At 44.4% G+C, this 22,866-nt stretch overlaps 1 protein-coding gene across 6 annotated transcripts in view; it reads right to left on the bottom strand.

Moving 5' to 3' along the window:
* Positions 1–22,866, bottom strand: part of CCDC57 (coiled-coil domain containing 57) — a 150,609-nt gene that overhangs the window by 91,892 nt on the left and 35,851 nt on the right. For all 6 annotated transcript variants that reach the window (XM_030534230.1, XM_030534228.1, XM_030534226.1 and 3 more), the window contains 3 exons: positions 21,291–21,362; positions 14,867–15,067; positions 194–352 (listed from right to left, as the gene is read on the bottom strand). In XM_030534230.1, the coding sequence (XP_030390090.1) occupies positions 194–352; positions 14,867–15,067; positions 21,291–21,362 (432 nt within the window). The remainder of the gene's footprint in view (positions 1–193; positions 353–14,866; positions 15,068–21,290; positions 21,363–22,866) is intronic.

The following is a 22,866-nucleotide window of genomic DNA, read 5'->3' on the forward strand; positions in this document are numbered from 1 at the left end:
CGCTGAAGCTGCAGCATCCACAGTGCTATTTTTAGGGTGCTAGCTGCAAGTCTGTCCACCTGGGCTGGAAGGCTAGCTCCCAGCTACAGTGAAGACATATCCTGAGAGCTTTTAAAATACCCATTCTAAATATTTATCCCTAAACAAAAACGTTAAGGGGTCAAAGGTTTAGCAATCCCTTAGAATCCCTTACCTTTCTACATCCTGCTGGAATTTGCTCAATTCTGTCCTCAGCTTCACCTCCTCCTCATGCAATGACTGAATTTGAAGGTCTTTAGAAACAGTCTCTTTGGAGATCTGAGCTAGATGAGAATCCCAGCTTGTTTTCAGCGTTGTTAGCTCTCCTTGAAGCCTATACAAAGTATATAAAAACATACTTCTACAAACAAAATATCTTTTCTTTTTAAGACAGCAAGCAAGTCTTATTCAAAACAACGGATTCTATTAAATACATGTCTACTATTATCCTCCTAAAAGTTACATTTTGCAAATATACCAAAGCAATATTAATATTAATGATGATTTCTTTAAAAAAACACAGAAATTAATAGAATACTTTCAGTGAAGAAGACTGAGGACTGTTTTATGACAAATCTTTTTAAATATCACAGAAGCTCCCACTTTTAAGACAAATGTGTGCTTGCAAATTGTGTACTATCAAATGTGTAGAAAAATGGAGGCACCCTAGACAAAAAGGCTCATGTTGCTCCAGCTGCAGTCTTCCAAGCCAAGGGAAGCCTTAAAACAGGCTCCCTAGCCAAAGGGGCTCATTTCTAACATTAAGTTATTGTCTCCCTGAATTATCTCAGCTATTTTCTCAATAATCAGTCCACATTTCCAATATTCACACAGCTCAGAGTCCATATAAGGAGCTTGACAAGAAGTTCAAAAAGAGGAAAGGACGGTAAATCCTAGGCCAGCAGAAAAGACTCTGGTATTTACTTATCTTACCCTTTAAAGTGTTACTGAGGACACCAAGGCCACTTTCTTCCCTCCTACCTTTCTTCTATCCTATTTCCACAACCAATATTAAATTTATCCCCAACATTCACCAGGGGATATGCTACTTTTCAAGAAACAGCATTCCAGTACAGTAGTTAAAGGGGATCAAAAGATCCCAGTATATCTTAGGGATCTGGCACACAAGGGGGATGCCAAACCCAAAAGGCAAACACATTCAACACTCCCTGATCACCTCAATCCCAGACATGATGGGCATAAGAAAAGACTAATCCATCTCTGTGACTTTACCTGTGACCATCACTCTGGAGGAGGGACACCTGGAGCATACAATCTGAATCTCAGGTTCATGCTGGTTATATGTAAAGTAGTAACAGTTCTATTGATGAACCATCAACAACAGGTAAGTGGGGAACAAGACCTGGGAGATGGGTTGGAAACAGGAGGGAGCACGGGCTATAATGGCAGAGAGGAAGGAGGGTCAGGGCAAAGCTGGGAGGCAAGATCAAACCAGTATCTTAGATGCCTATATACAAATGCAAGAAGTATGGGTAACAAGCAGGAGGAACTGGAAGTGCTAATAAATAAATACAACTATGACATTATTGGCATTACTGAAACTTGGTGGGATAATACACATGACTGGAATGTTGGTGTGGATGGGTATAGTTTGCTCAGGAAGGATAGACAGGGGAAAAAGGGAGGAGGTGTTGCCTTGTATATTAAAAATGTACACACTTGGACTGAGGTGGAGATGGACATAGGAGACGGAAGTGTGGAGAGTCTCTGGGTTAGGCTAAAAGGGGTAAAAAACACAGGTGATGTTGTGCTGGGAGTCTACTACAGGCCACCTAATCAGGTGGAAGAGGTGGATAAGGCTTTTTTCAAACAACTAACAAAATCATCCAAAGCCCAAGATTTGGTGGTGATGGGGGACTTCAACTACCCAGATATATGTTGGGAAAATAACACCGTGGGGCACAGACTATCCAATAAGTTCCTGGACTGCATAGCAGACAACTTTTTATTTCAGAAAGTTGAAAAAGCTACTAGGGGGGAAGCTGTTCTAGACTTGATTTTAACAAATAGGGAGGAACTTGTTGAGAATTTGAAAGGAGAAGGAAGCTTGGGTGAAAGTGATCATGAAATCATAGAATTTGCAATTCTAAGGAAGGGTAGAAGGGAGTACAACAGAATAGAGACAATGGATTTCAGGAAGGCGGATTTTGGTAAGCTCAGAGAGCTGATAGGTAAGGTCCCATGGGAATTAAGACTGAGGGGGAAAAACAACTGAGGAAAGTTGGCAGTTTTTCAAAGGGACACTATTAAGGGCTCAAAAGCAAGTTATTCCGATGGTTAGGAAAGATAGAAAATGTGGCAAAAGACCACCTTGGCTTACCCTTGAGATCTTGCGTGACCTACAAAATAAAAAGGCGTCATATAAAAAATGGAAACTAGGTCAGATCACGAAGGATGAATATAGGCAAATAACACAGGAATGCAGAGGCAAGATTAGAAAAGCAAAGGCACAGAATGAACTCAAACTAGCTATGGGAATAAAGGGAAACAAGAAGACTTTTTATTAATACATTAGAAGCAAGAGGAAGACTAAGGACAGGGTAGGCCCACTGCTCAATGAGGAGGGGGAAACAGTAACGGGAGACTTGGAAATGGCAGAGATGCTTAATGACTTCTTTGTTTCAGTCTTCACCGAGAAGTCTGAAGGAATGTCTAGTATAGTGAATGCTTATGGGAAGAGGGTAGGTTTAGAAGATAAAATTAAAAAAGAGCAAGTAAAAAATCACTTAGAAAAGTTAGATGCCTGCAAGTCACCAGGGCCTGATAAAATGCATCCTAGAATACTCAAGGAGTTAATAGAAGAGGTATCTGAGCCTCTAGCTATTATCTTTGGGAAATCATGGGAGACGGGGGAGATTCCAGAAGACTGGAAGGGGGCAAATATAGTGCCCATCTATAAAAAGGGAAATAAAAACAACCCAGGAAACTACAGACCAGTTAGTTTAACTTCTGTGCCAGGGAAGATAACGGAGCAGGTAATCAAAGAAATCATCTGCAAACACTTGGAAGGTGGTAAGGTGATAGGGAATAGCCAGCATGGATTTGTAAAGAACAAATCGTGTCAAACTAATCTGATAGCGTTCTTTGATAGGATAACGAGCCTTGTGGATAAGGGAGAAGCGGTGGATGTGATATACCTAGACTTTAGTAAGGCATTTGATACGGTCTCGCATGATATTCTTATAGATAAACTAGGAAAGTACAATTTAGATGGGGCTACTATAAGGTGGGTGCATAACTGGCTGGATAACCGTACTCAGAGAGTAGTTGTTAATGGCTCCCAATCCTGCTGGAAAGGTATAACAAGTGGGGTTCCGCAGGGGTCTGTTTTGGGACCGGTTCTGCTCAATATCTTCATCAATGATTTAGATGTTGGCATAGAAAGTACGCTTATTAAGTTTGCGGACGATGCCAAACTGGGAGGGATTGCAACTGCTTTGGAGGACGGGGTCAAAATTCAAAATGATCTGGATAAATTGGAGAAATGGTCTGAGGTAAACAGGATGAAGTTCAATAAAGATAAATGCAAAGTGCTCCACTTAGGAAGGAACAATCAGTTTCAGACATACAGAATGGGAAGAGACTGTCTAGGAAGGAGTATGGCAGAAAGAGATCTAGGGGTCATAGTGGACCACAAGCTTAATATGAGTCAACAGTGTGATACTGTTGCAAAAAAAGCAAACATGATTCTGGGATGCATTAACAGGTGTGTTGTAAACAAGACACGAGAAGTCATTCTTCCGCTATACTCTGCGCTGGTTAGGCCTCAACTGGAGTAGTGTGTCCAGTTCTGGGCACCGCATTTCAAGAAAGATGTGGAGAAATTGGAGAGGGTCCAGAGAAGAGCAACAAGAATGATTAAAGATCTTGAGAACATGACCTATGAAGGAAGGCTGAAGGAATTGGGTTTGTTTAGTTTGGAAAAGAGAAGACTGAGAGGGGACATGATAGCAGTTTTCAGGTATCTAAAAGGGTGTCATCAGGAGGAGGGAGAAAACTTATTCACCTTAGCCTCCAATGATAGAACAAGAAGCAATGGGCTTAAACTGCAGCAAGGGAGATTTAGGTTGGACATTAGGAAAAAGTTCCTAACTGTCAGGGTAGTTAAACACTGGAATAGATTGCCTAGGGAAGTTGTGGAATCTCCATCTCTGGAGATATTTAAGAGTAGGTTAGATAAACGTCTATTAGGGATGGTCTAGACAGTATTTGGTCCTGCCATGAGGGCAGGGGACTGGACTCGATGACCTCTCGAGGTCCCTTCCAGTCCTAGAGTCTATGAGTCTATAACTTAATATCAGCCAAGACACGTGACCTCAATGACTGTCAGCAGAATTTGGCTGGATGATTGTGTCAGTCATGTGCTGCTCATCTCAGCCTGTCTGGTATTGGTATATCTCAAGCTCAGAGAGGGAAGAGGAGGTGGAATGACCATAGAATCATAAGACTGGAAGGAACCTCGAGAGGTCATCTAGTCCAGTTCTGCCATGAGTGCAGGGGCCTAAGTATTATCTAGACCAGGAGTTGGCAACCTTTCAGAAGTGGTGTGCCGAGTCTTCATTTATTCACTCTAATTTAAGGTTTTGCTGGTAATACATTTAAAGTTTTTAGAAGGTTTATCTCTATAAGTCTATAAACTATCATTGTATGTAAAGTAAACACGTTTTTAAAATGTTTAAGAAGCTTCATTTAAAATTATATTAAAATGCAGATCTTATCAGTTTAGTGCAGTGATTCTTAACCTGGGGTGCACGTACCCCCTGAGGAAGGGCCAGTACACCCTAGGCAAAACTTTCCCCTTGCACATTGGTTCATTGAGAGGCAAATCCCAATGAGCCTTTATAGCTCCCAGAAGCCAGCCATGCCCAGGGGCTGCTCCCCAGACCAGGTTCCCCCCTCCCTGCCCCCTGAACTCCTTTGGAGGGTGCACAGCACCCCCGGGAGCCCTCCCCACCCCACCCCAGTAGTCCACTCACTGGCTTTGCTGGACTTGGCTCCTCCCTCCCGAGCTGCTGCAGCGGCCCACCTTCTGGAGGAACTGGAGAGCCAGAGTGTCTTGCTTGCAGCAGCAGCGAGCCCCAGCCATGGAGGAGCCGGCGCGGTGCAGGGGGGCAGGAGCCCTGCAAGGCGGTGGTGGCGCCAGCGGGGAGCAGCTGAGCCACTCCCACCCCTCCTGCTCAGGCTGTGGCCCGGCGCCCACCCAGAGGCTCCTGCAGTCTGCAGTGGATGTATGTGGGCACCAGCCCTCATGCACCCCCCAGCTCCCCCCTTGCCTAGAGTTACCATATTTCAACAATCAAAGAAGAGGGGAGAGCCCTGCTCTAGCCCCACCGCTATCCACTCCCTTCCACTTCCCATCTCGACTGCCCCCGTCAGAACCCCCAACCCCCCCGCTTCTTGCCCCCTGACTGCCCCCTTCTGAGACCTCCACACACACTAACTGCCCCCCTAGGACCCTACCCCCTACCTGTCCCCTGACTGCCCCAACCCTTATCCACACCCCCACCCCCAGACAGACCCTTGGGACTCCCACACTCCATCCAACCACTCCCCGCCCCCGAGAGACACACCCCCTAGAACTCCCGACCCACCCAATCCTCCCCCTGCTCCCTGACTTCCCCCAGGGCTCCCCTTACCATGCTCATGCCAGTCAGATGCTGGCTCCACGTGAAGTGCTGAGGCAGCGGGGGGGGGGAAGCTGTGGGAGGGGCAGCAGCGGCGGCTCATACTTCCAGGAGCTGCAGAACCTGAGCATGGCGAGGGGGGAGCCAGAGGGTGTGCCTGCCAGGGCTGCGGCCTGGTGCCCTCCCTGTGGGGCTCCTGCAGCGGATGCATGCAGGCAGCAGTCCCCGTGCAACCCCCAGCTCCCTCCTGCTGCGCTCGGGCTCTGCAGCTCCCGAGAGTGTGAGCCGCCACTCCTCCTGCAGCAGGCTCAGGGCCCTACACCCCAGTGGCTCATGCTCCCAGGAGCCACAGAACCCAAGCGCGGTGAGGGGGGAACCAGGGGGGTGCGCCTGCCGCCAGCCCGGGGTCCCAGCCACCAGCCCCGCTCAGCCTCCTGCCAGCTGAGCAAACGGAACCCCAGGCCAGCAGGATGCTGAGCAGGGCCGGCGGCTGGGATCCCAGCTGGCCGCCGCGTGCCAGGCAAAATTGGCGCACGTGCCAAAGGTGGCATGTGTGCCGTTGGTTGCCGATCCCTGATCTAAACCATCCCTGACAGGTGTTTGTCAAACTTGCTCTTAAAAAATCTCCAATGATAGAGATTCCACAACCTCCCTAGGCAATTTATTTCAGTGCTTAAAAATCCTGAGAGTTAGGAAGTTTTTCCTAATGTCCAACCTAAACCTCCTTTGCTGCAATTTAACTCCCTTGCTTCTTGTCCTATCCTCAGAGGTTAAGAACAATTTTTTCCTTCTTCCTTGTAACAACCTTTTATGTACTTGAAAACTGTTGTCATGTCCCCTCTCAGTCTTCTATTTTCCAGACTGAAAACATTTTTTTTTCAATTTTACCTCATAGGTCATGTTTTCTAGACTTTTAATCATTTTTGTTGCTCTTCTCTGGTCTCTCTTCAATTTGTCCACATCCTTTCAGAAATGTGGCTCCCAGAACTGGACACACTACTCCAGTTGAGGCCTACTCAGCGTAGAGTAGAGTGGAAGAATTACTTCTCATGTTTTGCTTACAACAGTCTGGCTAATACATCCCAGAATGATGTTTGCTTTTTTTGAAACAGAGTTACACTGTTGATTCATATTTAGCTTGTGGTCCACTATGATCCCCAGATCCCTTTCTGCAATACTCCTTCCCAGGCAGTCATTTGTTTTTTTACCCCTTTTTTCCTTACCCAGAGACTTTCAACAAGTCTGTCTCCTATTTCCATCTCAACCTCAGTCCACTTTTAATAGAAGGCAACACCTCCTCCCTTTCCCCCTCCCTGTCCTTCCTGTGCAAGCTGTACCCTTCTATACCAATATTCCAGTCATGCATATTATCCCACCAAGTCTCTATAATCCAACTATGTCACAGTTCTGTTTATTTATTAGCATTTCAAGTTCTTCCTGCTTATTCCCCATACTTCTCACATTAGTATACAGACATCTAAGATACTGATTTGATTTCCTGCCCCCCAGTTCTGTCTTGCCTTGTCCCTGCTATAACAACCAATGCCCCCCCTTCTTCCCCCCAAATTATGACCCTTCACTCAGGTCTCCATGTTTTTGACTTACCTGTGGGCTTTGGTCACCTGCCCCCTTCGAACCTAGTTTAAAACCCTCCTGTCATAAACAGATGGTTAAGGGTTAATGCCTCTTTTACCTGTAAAGGGTTAAAAAGTTCACCTAGACTAGCTAACACCTGACCAGAGGAACCAATCGGGGAACAAGATGTTTCAAAAGGAAGGAGGGAAGTTTTTTCCTTTGTTCGAGAGCTTCAGTTTCAGCCAGAGTGAAAAAGATCGAGGAACCAGCCTCTGATCAGAGTAGTAAGTTTTAGAAAGGAATAAATAGGTTTATGTTTATTTCTTTGTAGCCTGTCTTATGCAAATTGAGGTAAAATCAAATTGGGTATTTGAGTATTTTTTTTGTGTAACTAAATTTGTGCCCAGGGGAACATCCTCTGTAATCTGTTTTGAATCTGTTGTCTGTGAGAGTAGCTGGTATGCTAATTATCAGAGGGGTAGCCGTGTTAGTCTGGATCTGTAAAAGCAGCAAAGAATCCTGTGGCACCTTATAGACTAACAGATGTTTTGGAGCATGAGCTTTCGTGGGTGAATACCCACTTCGTCAGATGCATGTAGTGGAAATTTCCAGGGGCAGGTATATATATGCAGGCAAGCTAGAGATAATAAGGTAGTTCAATCAGGGAGGATGAGGCCCTGTTCTAGCAGTTGAGGTGTGAAAACCAAGGGACTTCATTCAGTCTTTGAAGACTGTGAAGAACCTCCATGAATTTATCTAGTTCTTTTGTTAAACTCTTTTATAGTCTTGGCCTTCACAACATCCTCTGGCAAAGAGTTCCACAGGTTGACTGTGCATTGTGTGAAGAAATACTTCCTTTTGTTTGTTTTAAACCTGCTGCCTATTAATTTCATTTGGTGACCCCTAGTTCATGTATTATGAAAAGAAGTAAATAACACTTCCTTATTTACTTTCTTCACACCAGTCATGATTTTATAGACCTCAATCATATCTCCTCTTAGCCATCTTTTTTCCAAGCTGAAAAGTCCCAGTCTTATTAATCTCTCCTCATATGGAAGCTGTTCCATACCCCTAATCATTTTTGTTACCTTTTTCTGAACCTTTTCCAATTCCAATATATCTTTTTTGAGATGGGGTGACCACATCTGCAGTATTCAAGATGTGGGCATATCATCTGCAGTATTCAAGATGTGGGCATACCAGGAATGTATACAGAGGCAATGATATTTTCTGTCTTATTATACATCTCTTTCTTAATGATTCCCAGCATTCTGTTTGCTTTTTTGACTGCCACTGCTCACTGAGTGGATGTTTTCAGAGAACTATCCACAATGACACCAAGATCTCTTTCTTGAGTGGTAACAGCTAATTTAGACCCCATCATTTTATGTGTATAGTTGGGATTATGTTTTCCAATATGCATTACTTTGCATTTATCAACATTGAATTTCATTTGCCATTTTGTTGCCCAGTCACCCAGTTTTGAGAGATTCTTTTGTAGTCCTTTGCAGTCTGCCTGGGATTTAGCTATTTTGAGTAGCTTTGTATCATCTGCAAATTTAGCCACCTCACTGTTTACCCCTTTTTCCAGGTCATTTATGAATATATTGAATAGGACTAGTCCTAGTACAGACCCCTGGGGGACACCACTATTTACTTCTTTCTATTCTGAAAACTGACCATTTATTCCTATTCTTTGTTTCCTACCTTTTAACCAATTACTGATCCATAAGAGGACCTTCCCTGTTATCCCATGACAGCTAACTTTGCTTAAGAGCCTTTGGTGAGGGACCTTGTTAAAGTTTTCTGAAAATCTAAGTACACTATATCCACTGGATCCCCTTTGTTCACATACTTGTTGACCCCACTCAAAGAATTCTAGTAGATTAGTGAGGTACGATTTCCCTTTACAAAAACCATGTTGACTCTTCCCCCCAAAATTATGGTCATCTATGTGTCTGACAATTTTGTTCTTTACTAGACTTTTGACCAGTTTTCCTGGTACTGAAGTCAAGTTTACTGGCCTGCAATTGCTGGGATTACTCTGGAGCCCTTTTTTAAAATTGGCGTCACATTAGCTATTCTCCAGTCATTTGGAACAGAAGCTGATTTAAATGATAGTTTATAGACTATAGTAAAAGAACAAGGAGTACTTGTGGCACCTTAGAGACTAACAAATGTATTTGGGCATAAGCTTTCATGGGATGCAAGCTTCATCAGATGCATGAACCATTAAATTAGGCTTGAATAAAGACTGGGAGTGGATGGGTCATTACACAAAGTAAAAGCTATTTCCCCATGCTAATTTTCCCCTACTGTTATTCACACCTTCTTGTGAACTGTTTGAAATGGGCCATCCTGATTATCACTACAAAAGTTTCTTCTGCTAATAATAGCCCACTTTAATTGATTAGTCTCATTAGAGTTGGTATGGCAACACCCATTTTTTCATGTTCTCTGTGCATATATATCTTCCTTCTGTATTTTCCACTGCATGCATCTGATGAAGTCAGTTTTAGCCCACAAAAGCTTATGCCCAAATAAATGTGTTAGTCTCTAAGATGCCACAAGTGCTCCTCGTTGTTTTTGCTGATACAGACTAACATGGCTACCACTCTGAAACCTGTCACCAGAGTGCAGTTAGTAGTTCTGCAATTTCACATTTGAGTTCCTTCAGAACTCTTGAGTGAATACCATCTGGTCTTGGTGACTTATTGCTGTATAGTTTATAAATTTGTTCTAAAAACTCCTCTAATGACACCTCAATCTGGGACAGTTCCTCAGATTTGTCATCTAAAAAGAATGGCTTAGGTTGGGAATCTCCTTCACATCTTCATCCGTGAAGACCAATGCAAAGAATTCATTTAGTTTCTCTGCAATGGCCTTATTGTCCTTGAGTGCTCCTTTAGCATCTTGATTGTCCAGTGGCCCCACTGGTTGTTTTGCAGGCTTCCTGCTTCTAATGTACTTTAAAAAATTATTGCTATTACTTTTTGAGTCTTTAGTTAGCTATTCTTCAAATTCTTTTTTGGCCTTCCTAATTATATTTTTATACTTCATTTGCCAGAGTTTATGCTCCTTTCTATTTTCCTCACTATGATTTAACTTCCGCTTTCTAAAGGATGCATTTTTTGCCTCTTACTGCTTCTTTTACTTTGTTGTTTAGCCTTAGTTGCTTTTTTTTGGTTCTCTTACTAAGTTTTTTTTTAATTTGAGGTATACATTTAAGTTGAGCCTCTATTATGGTGTCTTTAAAAAGTTTCCATGCAGCTTGCAGGGATTTTACTTTTGGTGCTGTACCTTTTAATTTCTGTTTAACTAACCTCCTCATTTTTATGTAGTTCCCCTTTCTGAAATTAAATGCTACAGTGTTGGACCGCTGTGGTGTTTTCCCCACTACAGGGATGTTAAATTTAATTATATTATGGTCACTATAATCAAACAGTCCAGCTATATTCACCTCTTACACCTTATCCTGTGCTCCACGTAGGACTAAATAAAAAATTGCCTCTCCTTTTGTGGATTCCAGGACTAGCTGCTCCAAAAAGCAGTCATTTAAGATGTCAAGAAACTTTCTCTCTGCATCCCGTCCTGAGGTGACATGCACCCAGTCAAAATGGGGATATTTGAAATCCTCCATTATTATTATTATTGAGTTTATTTTTGTAGCCTCTCCAATCTCCCTGAGCATTTCACAATCATTATCACCATCCCGGTCAGGTGGCTGTGAATATATCCCTACTGTTATATTCTTATTATGGATAATAATTCTCAAATAGACATTCTATGGTGTAGTTTGGTTCATTTAAGATTTTTACTTCGTTTGATTCTATGCTTTCTTTCACATATAGTGCCACTCTCTCACGAGCACAACTTGTTCTGTCCTTCTGATATATTTTGTACCCTGGTATTACTGTCTCTTGTTGATTATCGTCATTCCACCCAGTTTCTGTGATGCCTATTATATCAATATCCTCATTTAATACAAGGCACTCTAGTTCACCCATCTTCTTTATTTAGACTTCTAGCATTGATAAGCACTTTAAAAACTTGTCATTTTAGCTGTCTACCATTACATGATGTAATTGAATGAGACTGTGTTTCATTTGACTGTTTCTCATCAGCTCCTATATGCATTTTACCATCTTCCATCCTCTCCTCCTTATTAGGACATAGGGAATCTCCATTTCTAGATCCTCCCCTAAAAGATGTCCAAACCACATGCTCCTCTGCACCTGTCGACTTTCCCCCAGCCCTTAGTTTAAAATTAAAAAGGCCGCAGAGCAGTTTTTAAGTGCCAGCAATCTGGTTCCATTTTGGTTTAGGTGAAGCCCATTCTTTCTGTATAGGCTCCCTATTTCCCAAAAGTTTCCCCAGTTCCTAATAAATCTAAACCCCTCCTCCTTATACCATTGTCTCATCCACACATTGAGACCCTGCAGTTCTCCCTGTCTAACTGGTCCTGCGTATGGAACTGGAAGCATTTCAGAGAATACTACCGTAGAGGTCCTGGATTTCAATCTCTTATCTAGCAGCCTAAATTTGGCCTCCAGGATCTCTCCCCTACCCTTCCCTATGTCATTGATACCTACATGTACCATGACAACCGGCTCCACCCCAGCACTACCCACAAGTTTATGGTGATGTCTCGAAAGATTACATCCCACACATCAGAGGCAGATTAGGGGTTTATGGGGCCCTGGACCAGAGCACGTGAGGGCCCCTCCCCACCCCTTCTGCCTGAAGTTCCCCTCACCCACTCTAGTACTCCTGTTGGGGAGCTGGGTCAGGCCGTGGGGGCTTCCTCTGCTCCCTGACAAGAATACTGGGGGGGTGGGGCAGGTGAAGCAGGGCAAATCTCAGTACCCTGACCTGCACCCTGGCAGGAGTACCAGGTGGACCAAGTGGGTCGGGGTGCCTATTTTTCCAGGGACCCTCACAATTGGCATGGGCCCCATTGGCCCAGTGGCTAATCTGTCACTGCCTACAATGTTCCACTATGATCATTTTCAACTCCACTGCACAGCAGCCAGATACACAGAAAACAGTCCCTCTCCTGTTAAAGCCACGGAAACTTTTGAATTCCCATTTCTTGTTTGATAAGAGTGGAGAGCTCACCAGCCCAGCTAATCATGGCAACCTGATGCCCCAAATGTGCTCCAGACTGGAGTGCACAGGAGGTGGTGGATTTAATTGGTCTGAGGAGAGAAGAGTCTGCTCAGGCATAGCTCTGATCCAGCCAAAGAAACACAGACATCTACAAAAAGATTACGTGGGGTAAGGAGGAAGAAGGGCTACCCCAGGGGCACGCAGCAGTGCCATGTGAAAAATCAAAGAAATTCGGCAGGCTTACCAGAAGACAAGGGAGGCAAACAGTCGTTCTGGTTCTGCATCACAGATATACTGCTTCTACAATGAGTCTGAGTCCTGGGCCACCTCAGGCAACAAGGAGAACATTTTGGATGAGGAAGAGGAGGAGGAGGAGGAGGTGGATACTGGGAGGCAGGCGAGTGGTGACTCCATTCTCCCTGAGAGGCAGGAGCTATTTTTAACCACGGACCCCAGCCATTCGCAGGACAGCATGGCCCTCTCTGGATGGAGAACTGAAAAAAAGTCATGACGGAAGCATGCACCAACACCCAGTGCTGAGACCAGGGTGAGGACCTGAGGACTAAATGGGCATGTTTGGTGCATATCCCAAGCTCTCAATCACTGACACTGGGGAGAGGGGAAAGAAAATACCCACTGAGATGAACAAATGAACAAAGAAGTTCATGTCTCAGAGCTATCATTTTAGGCGATGGAGGCTTATATTGTGGGCCAATCAGAGATAAGCATTGACCTTTCAATACTGAATGAGAGATGATAGGTAGGGTGCCCAACTGAAGGAGGCTGCATCTGGGCTCTGCAGACTGCAGCTGAACACCACTTCCTGGGTCCTAATGCCAGTCCTTCTCCCCTTCTGTGTGCTGGAAGCCCTCTTGTTTTCTGTGCAACAGTAATGCCTGTTGTGGGGCTAGGTAAGGTGGGTCAGGGGAAATGAGGGATGGGTGGTCGAGGGGGTGGGAAAAGAGGCAGTGGGGAAAGAAGGGGGTGGAATAGGGCAGAGGGAAAGGAATGTGGGAGTGAGGGGAGGGGGATGGGATGGGGAAGAAAAGGGTATAGGGGAATCGTGGGGGGGAAGCAGCAGCCCAGCATGACGCATCCCCTCAGCGGAAGCAGCTGGGGCTCCCCCATTAGCCAGGCCATAGAACCCTCATCCTGACAAGCCTTACACCTGGACACCCCTGACAAGCCCGCCACACCCAGACCCCCACCCTGAGCCCCAACCAGTGAACCTGGACACCCACTCCATCAAGCTCCAATCCCCCAGCACCTGGAATCCCTCACTAAGACCCCCGCACCGAGCCTCATCTCCCCACACTCAGACCCTCTCATCCTGAGCCCCAACCACCTTCACCGGGATCCCCTACAGAGTCCCATTGCCCCTGCACCCAGAACCCCCCCAATGAGCCCCTGTGCATCCAGATCTCCCACTGAGCCGCCAGCACTCTCAATGCAGCCAGTGGCCTGTGCTCCCCACTGCCATGCTGAAGCCACATTTATTTACTGACAAATAAAATTTGCTGAATTTTGCAGAATTTTAAAATATTTGGTGCATTATTATTATTATTTTGATGCAGAATTCCCTCAGGAATAATTCTATGTACACATATAACTATACATGCTGGAACTACGGGTGCTTCTGCAACTTCTGGCTTGAAGTGGTTTCCATCATATACAGGGTTTACAGTCTGGTTCTATGGCTCTCAGCACCCCCACTATACAAATTGTTTAAGCACGCCTGCATATAACTCAGCAATGTCAAGTATCCTGCAGAGTCACACCTTGTTGACTAGACACTTTTGTGCATTGGATGAGAAAAGGGTCCTCCAGAGACCTGCCTTATTTCATGTGGCATTTTTAATATGGTAAGCAGCAAGGGAGGACTCCCTCAGAGTCTCTGCTCATTCTCTTTTCATTTAGCTGCTTCAATAAAAGAAGGAAGGATTTCCTTCATGTTTTAAAAGTACCATACTAAATGTAACAACAAAAAACATTCTTGTGGACACATGCACAATGCAGCCATTTTGGCATTATAATGCTGGAAAAAATATATTACTAAAAATACAAACAAAAACCCCAAAATCCTAAAACCCATTATTATTTTAAAAAATATTAGTTCACATGAGAATAGTACAATTTCTAAACTTATAATTTAGCCAAAACAAAACAGATTTTACCAGAGTATAAATGTGCAACCTAAGGACTATATCCATGTCATATTTGAACTTTAACAACCTCTCACTTTCAACAACAGAGAGGTTAAAAAAAAATCTTAAAATTTTATGTTGGTAGTAGCAAAATACATTTCCCACTGGTTCTACTCAAAAACATTTTTCTTCCAAAATTCTATGAATACTCACCTTTGGTCAGATACCACACCTGGTATTTAAAGCAATCTTAATTAAACAATTGTACACTTTTTGATTCATACAAGAAATGAAACACAACACTGCTCATGTAAGATATGCTGAATTCTATCTTCACTTGTATTTCATTGAACTAAGATGAATCAAATCACTCACTTTTCAATAACAGTGTCTTTCTCTTTCAGACAATCTGCATGCCTCCATTCCCTTCTACGTAGCTCCACTTCCAGAGTTTCATGACTTATTTGCAGTTCTCTTATCTGATTTTCCCACTTCTGTATTTGCTCAGCATGGACTTCTTTCACTGAAGCCAAGACTGGATCCTTTTCCTTGGCAAAGCGATCTAGCACCTCATGTCTAGAAACACAAATATGCAAAATAAGGCCATTGTTTGTTTGGGTTTTTCCTTCAAATTCAAGATTTAAAATGAAGACACACATACCCCAACTGATACCAAGTACAGAGTAAACTTGTGTGTATCAGTGGGATTGACAAATATTTGTGTCATTTCTGTTTGCAAAGATCTGGAGAACTAAAAAGTCAAAGCTCTCAGAACAAATACTAAAACCATTAGAGTCAAACTCATCTATCCATGAGACAGATTAAATATTTTCCTCAACAAAGAATGATACTATTCAAAGGAGCCAAGCAATCTGGAGTAAAATGACAAAAATATATTATATCATTTTCATGAGTTTAGCAGCCATTCGGCAAAGCACTTAAGCATGTGCTTACCTTTAAGTATGTAAAACAGCCCATTTGACAGTGGGACCACTCGTGCTTAAAAGTTCAGCACATATTTAAATGCTTTTATTGAATCAAGGCATTAAACTTCAACATTAACAAAACTAACTTTCTTAATACGCTTTCTTAATTGACTGACAATATGCTTTGTTAATGCAGAGTTAAGGTTGCCCTGGGATGTCTTGTGACCTTCTGGAAGGTCAAATTCAGTTACACTCAAACCTCTAAAAACTAGGAAATGAAGAATTGAGGTACAAGTCCACACAACCTTAACTTTTCCTTCTTTGAGCAATGACCCAATAAACCCACCTACCCACACTCTATTTTTGAAGACAGTGCAGAAGACTAAGAGAACAGGGCACAAGGTCATTGTAGGACAGGATCTAATGCTTTCTTTTTGCAAAAGCAAAACTTCTGCTTAGGTGAGCTGTACTTAATAGGAGCTACCTACACCTGTTCACTCAAATACTGAGACAACTCCACAGAAATACCACCATACATGCTAAATTTCCAGCCTCTTCATCCTTATGCACAGGATACCATCTAACATTGTACTTTCACTTACCTATCATTAAGCCCACAGACTACTCTCATATCCCACCTTGCTGCTGACTATCCCCATGGCAAGAAAACTCTTGGGTACCGCTAATGATACACGTCACACAGCTCAGTGCTGACATGAAGCTAAGTGCATCCTTCAACATACACACTCACCTCCTTCCTTTCATCACACACAAGGGGAGAGGGGCTCAGACCATTCGAAGGGCAAGGCCTCCCCAATTGCTTCATATCACAATCGCAGCTCTGTCAACCTTCTCCAACTAGTCCTTCTGCCATTCAATACAGTTACAGCTGACAGTGAATGCAACTGTAGTGGATGCAGATATTTCCAAGTTACAGAGCTGGGAACAGAGCCCAGATCTTTTTAGTCCCAGTACAGAGTTCTTTTTGCTAGGCCACATAGTAGCTAAGTTATTCTTAAGTGCTCCTCCTTTCATTGTCGATTTTGCTAGTTTAATGGGGATAATGGTCCTGCTTTGAAATGTTTGACTTGAGTAGTTGCTGACAGGACCCGTGACAGAAATGACGGACATGGTCTATGTGCCAAAATCTTGCAATTTTATTACGTTAGTTACAGTAACTTTAAGCACTCAAGAGAAAAATGGTGTTCCTCTTTCCTTTGCTACTGCCTCCTTCACCCCCTCTGCAACATACAGCTCCAGTGAAAATTTTCAGCTCAGCTTCTCCTTCTCATCCCATTAAGCCTACATCAATTTAGAAAACATTAGCATGTACAAAGGTGCCCCTTGCTGATTGGCACTCTGCTGCTGCATACACATATCACAGGCAGCAGCTTGCTGGAGGGTTGCACGCTTCCTCAGTTATGTAGGCTGAGCTGCACACAGAACCAGACCCCCTGCGCTCACTGCACACCCCCAGTTGGGCCCCCCCCTTTTCCACCAATCTCCTCCTCCTCCAAGCCAGAGCCACTCCCCCAACTCTGGCTAGCCTCTGGATCCCATCCAGTGGTGGTATGTACCTTAACTTTGTACTTCCTGGTTTTTCTGAGGTTTAATATTTGGTTACCTTAAATTCTTCATTCCCTTGTGTTCACAAGTTTAATTTTTCATTATCTTCATGGCTCCCACTCCCAGATCCAAGTTCATGTGGGGAGGTAGGAAGAGCAGCTCAGACCCTGACAGGGGCAGGGCCCTTCCAGATCCTCACTTATACATGGGAGTTCTAAGCTCCTTTCCCTGCCCCCTTATGGGTACATGGCTCCCCAAATCCTGGTATACATGGGGGGATAGGGAGAGAACTCAGACTTGCTCCAGAGGAACAGGGGTCCCCCACACCTAGCTCCCACATGGGGCCGAGGGAGAGAGATTCAGACTCCCGACAAACAGGCAGGGCCCTCCTATATCCCAGCATATACAAAGGGAGAGAACATGAGGCTCTTCTTAATCCCACCACCCTCGAGCTGAGCTAAACCCTCCCAACCCCACTTTTCCCCTTTGATCAGTGCTCTCTCCAAGCTGCGTAGCCACCCAAGAGTCAATCAAGTGCCATGCACCTGATTAGAGGAGCCCCCCTCCCCCTTCTGCTCTGCAGCCACATTGCTTCTGCCCTTTGCCTTGGAGCCCCTGGCCAGCGGCTCCTGGAACCCTCCTGCTTCCTGTGCAGAGTGGAAGGGGGTAGCTGCTGATGTCAGGGTATCCTCCTCCTCCCCACCCATGTACCCCATCTCCACAGAGAGGGGGAGGACTCAGGAGCAGGACAGAGCTGCTGTCAGTTGCTGTGTTCTAAAAGAGCCTTCTGGTGAACGCCTTAAAGAGACAGTGCACGGTCTCTCAGACTTCTCCAGTAGCGTGCGTGCGCGCGCGCACACACGTTTTTGTTTGTTGGTTACTTCTTGGTAGTTCCTGCAATACACATATATATTCTCTGTAATTTTATTCTTTCAAAGTGCTGTTATTTTAGATTTGACTGTTCTATGCATTTCATTAGTTTATTGCTCTCTTATGTTTAAATTTAATTCTCTGAGTAATGAGTTCTAAAATGCCTAACCTGTCCTAGCTGGAGTAATTATCCCTATGGTAAAGAGATATATCATATCTAGATTTTTTGTTTCTAATGGTGACGCACATCTGCACATTACTTCGATATTGGTGCACATAAAATTCATTCTGCACATGGATGAAAAAAGAATTACAGGGAACATTACCTATGACCCATCTCCATTCATCCCCTTCTCCATCCTTATTCCCCATTCCCCTCCCCATAGTCCCAAACCTCTCTCACCTTATTTCCCTAACTTCTTTGCCACCTACTGCCCCTCCCTTTCAAGGAATTATTAAAATGCTGCATTTTTTTTTCCTGTCTGAAAATAGTTTGAGCACCTTATGAATTATCTGCTGTACTCAGATTACATTTCTCCTAAATTCTTGTGTAAGCAGACTCAGGATGAGCTCTACCCTAACATCTGGCGGTGAATTATGGGAAGTGTGGAAAGAATTTCAGGAAGTGTGGAATCTCAGGTATTTGCATGGGCACACCCAGCATAGCTCAAGGCAGCCTGGGATGGTTATTTTGACAGCTCTGGATTCCCCAATTTCTTTGTTATTGGGGCAGGATAAATAAAGTGTTGCTACCCGATTATGTGAATGAGGAACTACGAGACTGCTTTATGACAGAGATGTCTCAATATAAATTAAGTGACATTTGCTAGACAAGGGACATGCGTTCCAATGCCCAGTGAATGGAGAGAGGTTGGGGACTGATGCGTGTACCTGATGGTATGGGCCCCTTTTGAGGGCCTGGAACACCAATTGCACATCCTCCTCTCTCCACTGTTAAAGAGTAGAGCTAATTTTGATTCTGTTAGGAGTCCATCTAGAGACTGCTGAGCTGAATTCATGTGGGGCTAATGGTGCACCAGCACCAGGGCTCCCCTACTAAGAGCTGAACTCACTGAGTGCTGTGTTAGCTAGTGGGAGAGCCTGAAGACATATCGCTAAGCGGCTGGCAGAGCAGAGCAGTTTGCAGCATGTTGGAGCAGCCCATGGAACAGTGAACGGAGTGGAGCGGTTTGCAGGGACGGCTGGAGTGACTCATGGGTCGGCTGGAGGAGCAGCACAGCTGGAGCTGCTCATGGTGAAGGCTGCAGCAGAACTCCACAGAGAGGCGGAGCAGTTGGCCCTGGCCCACATAAGGTGCCCCTTAACACCCTGTGTGGGCTTCCCCTCCCCCACCCAGGCTGGGGGAGGAGGGATAAAACTCTGCAGATAAACTTTTGAACTCTGGGGTGGCACTGACCAGCGACTTTTGGGTTGTTGGACTTTGGGGTGATTGGACTTAAGACCGTAAGGGGGAAAGGACATTGCCAGACGTACTTGGAGGTGGGTTTTTTTTGGCTTATGGTTTGTGTTATAATCCTGTTTGTGGTATTTCTCCAATGTGATGCCACATTGTTTCCCTCCTTTATTAAAAGGATTTTGCTACACTCAGACTCTGTGCTTGCAAGTGGGGAAGTATTGCCTCCTGGAGGCACGCGGGCGGGGTGGTAAGTAAGTGTTCCCAGGTCACTTGATGGGGTCTCAAGCCGGTTATGCATTGTGTTATTAAAATGGAACCCCTGGATACTGAACCCGGCCCTTGTTGCTGCCAACTCAGAGGGGCAGAAGGGTTACACTTGGCCCGGGGATTGGGGCAGCGGGGGGAGGATGGGAGGAGGGCTGGCAGAGGCTCGGGCTGTTGCTGGTGGTGGGTCAGGGGCAGCGGTGGCTTGGCCCGATGTGGCTGAGGAAAGCTGGGGCTCCTCTGGTCGGGGGGCCCCCTCAAGGCTTTTCCTTTTATGGGGGGGAGGGAAGTGGTTGGGGCTCTGCCATGTGTGGGAGGGGGCCTTGAGCAGAAGGGGTGGGGCTGGCAGGCTAGTCTCCCCAAAGCAGGGGTTCACCTGCTGCCCATGGTGGTGACAAAGGGCTCTACCTTGGCTCCGGAGACCAACATCACCCACTGCCTTTTGGGAGGCTTTCATGGCTGGCTTGCCCTCATCGAGAGCCTTTGTCTGGTCCATAGCTGCATGCAGAGCCAGCTGCAGCGGGAGAGTCCTTTGCTTTCTGGACGCTGGAAACTGAGAAGGTGTTGACTGCGCCATCAGTCTGGGTCCCCTACCACTCCCAAGAATCGGTGGCAGATCCCTTAGGAGGGTAGGAGATCCACTCGAGGATGTGCCCCCTTACAGCTCTGGTGTGGGTGGGTGGCTCGGGCATTGTCCTTTGCCCAGTGCCCCTTGGTCCAACTTGTTTGCTGCCAGGTCCCACTTCTTGGTCTTTTTCTTGGGCACTGGCAAAAGGGTACAGCCCAGTGCTGGGGGTGCACTTCTGAGGCTGGGAAAAGAGCAGCCTCCATGAATAGGGCCCTCAAGCGAATGTCACATTTTGTGTGTCCTGGAACAAAAGTTCTTACAGATGCGACACTGTTCTCTAACATGGGATTCCTCCAGGCACTTCAGACAGCTGCCATGCGGGTCACTAACAGGCATAGGCCTATTACAGTCAGTGCAGGGCTTAAAACCCAGTGACTAGGGCATGCTCCTCCAGGACCCTAGCTGATTAACTATAGTACTTTACAGCTTAGGGTTACTAACTAATCTACAATAAACCAAAACTATTTACAGCTAGAACATGAAGTTCAAAAAGTAAAGAAACTGCTGACCACTTGCGAAGCAAGAGAGGTGCTCCGACCAACCACCACAGCCGGTAAGAAGGAACCAAGAGATGGTAGGACTGGCCACACCTGATATACCAACACATGAGTGCGGCACTCAAGGGGATATCACAGCCAACCCTATGGATACTGCTAAGGCAAAAGTCTGACAACTGTGCACATGGGCATGCACATACCTAGAATGGAATCAATATGGGCAAGCACTCAGAGAAGAACTTCTCTTACAAGCTGAATAATCAAGTTTTCATCATCATTTCATTTACCAATCTTCAACACCAAAAGAAGAATACACTTAAAGAGAGGCAGAGATGGGCTGGATAAAATTTAGGAGAAAAGAGATGGCAAAAACATTCTGCTGAGTCAGGTGTTCCACAGCCATTACACAGTAGTACTTTTTGATGGTAGGAAACCTCAGAACTGAATAAGGAACAATATGAGTAACTGAAGTTGTGACAAATGAATACTGAAACCCTCATGAATTGATCTATATGCAATCTATTTGTTAAGATAGAACACTTATACAGGCTGATGTCACATAGTGAACTAATGCTTCTTTGACAAACATGTAATACTGAGAAATACAATATTATATATCAGAAATACTTACTTTCTCTGAAATGTTTCCTCTTTTGGCCAGCTCTGGTATACTAAATGAAGTTTACATTCTAAATCCTGTATCCTAAATTAGCAAACATTGGAAAAGGAAGAAACAACATTTATCAATTTTGTAACTGAAATTATTATGCTTAGTTACAGCAAGGAAGGAAGATGGTGGGGATTAAGTAACTCAGAATAAGGAGAAGAAACCAGAAAAAAAGGTCAAATATTAGATGGCCAGGAAAGGTGGGAGGAAGTCAGAAAGTGGACAATGGACAGAATTTAGAACAAGGTTGAAAGATGATTAGATATCTGAGAATGGGTGCGAGAATTTATTGCTCTCAGAGAGAAGTAAAAATGAGAGAGAGTAATAAGAAGTGGCTGAGAATTATAGTGATATGTAAGAACTTGAATTAGACAAAAAGTGAGGCAAAGAAAAAGGAATGTTTGAGTTTGCTTCCTATGAATAAAGTGAGACAACTAGTAACTAAGATGGGAACTGAAGAAAGAAAGAAGCTCTGGTAGTTGGCTTAATCAATTCCATTTGAAGTCAAAACAATGATCTTCTAAAAAGAAAATAAAAAGATACATTTAGGAGATCCATCTATAAAAATAACAGTGAATTTAAAAGGACATACAGTCTCTATATATTTATACCATGTTCTTCACTGAGGCGTTTGACAGCCAGACGCTGTGAAGGGAGCCTGTTACAACAGGAGCTAATGAGATACAATGGCTTGAAATTAAAAAAAAGACGCAATTCTTTTTGTAAAATGTATTGATTTTTAAATTAATTAATTGTTTAAAAATGGCTTGGCCTAGAAACTCTAAATTTGGTTTATCCTATAGTTAACGAGAACTGGTTTCTCTGAGTATTTTGGGTAAGGTTAGGTGATTAACTTTTCAGTTACACAATAGGGTCCCACTCCTGCAAACTCTGCCGTACATGTGAAACTTTACTTGCATCAATAGTCCCATTAAAGTCAAGTGGCAAAAATCACACATGTATAACTGTTTGCAGGCTCTGGCCCTTGGTAATTCTTTTAATCGAGGCTGCCCTAAGCACTTCGCCAAGTGCACAGGAAAGACCCCAGCCCTTTTCGTTGAAAAAAAAAAATCTTGAAAATGTAAATTGATTGCTTTCTCCTAAAAAGCAGATTTATTCACAGTACTTCCCACAGTTGCCGCCTCACTTAACTGTATTCATTATCCCCAACCAGCTGCCAGCCACCAGAGCTCCTATCTTGTGCTCCTACTACTGGCTATTGGTGCACATGCACCCTTCACTTCCTTCTTTCCTCCTGTTCAGAGGAACAAGCAGGCACAGCATCTTCAGATCTCACCCCACACTCCAGAGGCGCTTGCTCTTTGATTTAGTGGTGGCTCCTTCAGCAATTCTAGCAGATGAAATCGACGGTGTCCTTACCTGTCCTTGTGAGCTACAGAGCTTCCCCATTTCTCCCTAGGGAGCTGGAGTGTACTCTTGAGCTTCTCCTTCAGAAATAAAGGCACAGGACCCTACCCCTTTTCAATATGAGTGGGAACAGGTGACGACAGAATCTTCAGACATACGTATGAAGCGGTAC

The sequence above is a fragment of the Gopherus evgoodei genome, chromosome 15 (genome assembly GCF_007399415.2).
Source record: "Gopherus evgoodei ecotype Sinaloan lineage chromosome 15, rGopEvg1_v1.p, whole genome shotgun sequence".
In the NCBI taxonomy this organism is placed as follows: Eukaryota; Metazoa; Chordata; order Testudines; family Testudinidae; genus Gopherus; species Gopherus evgoodei.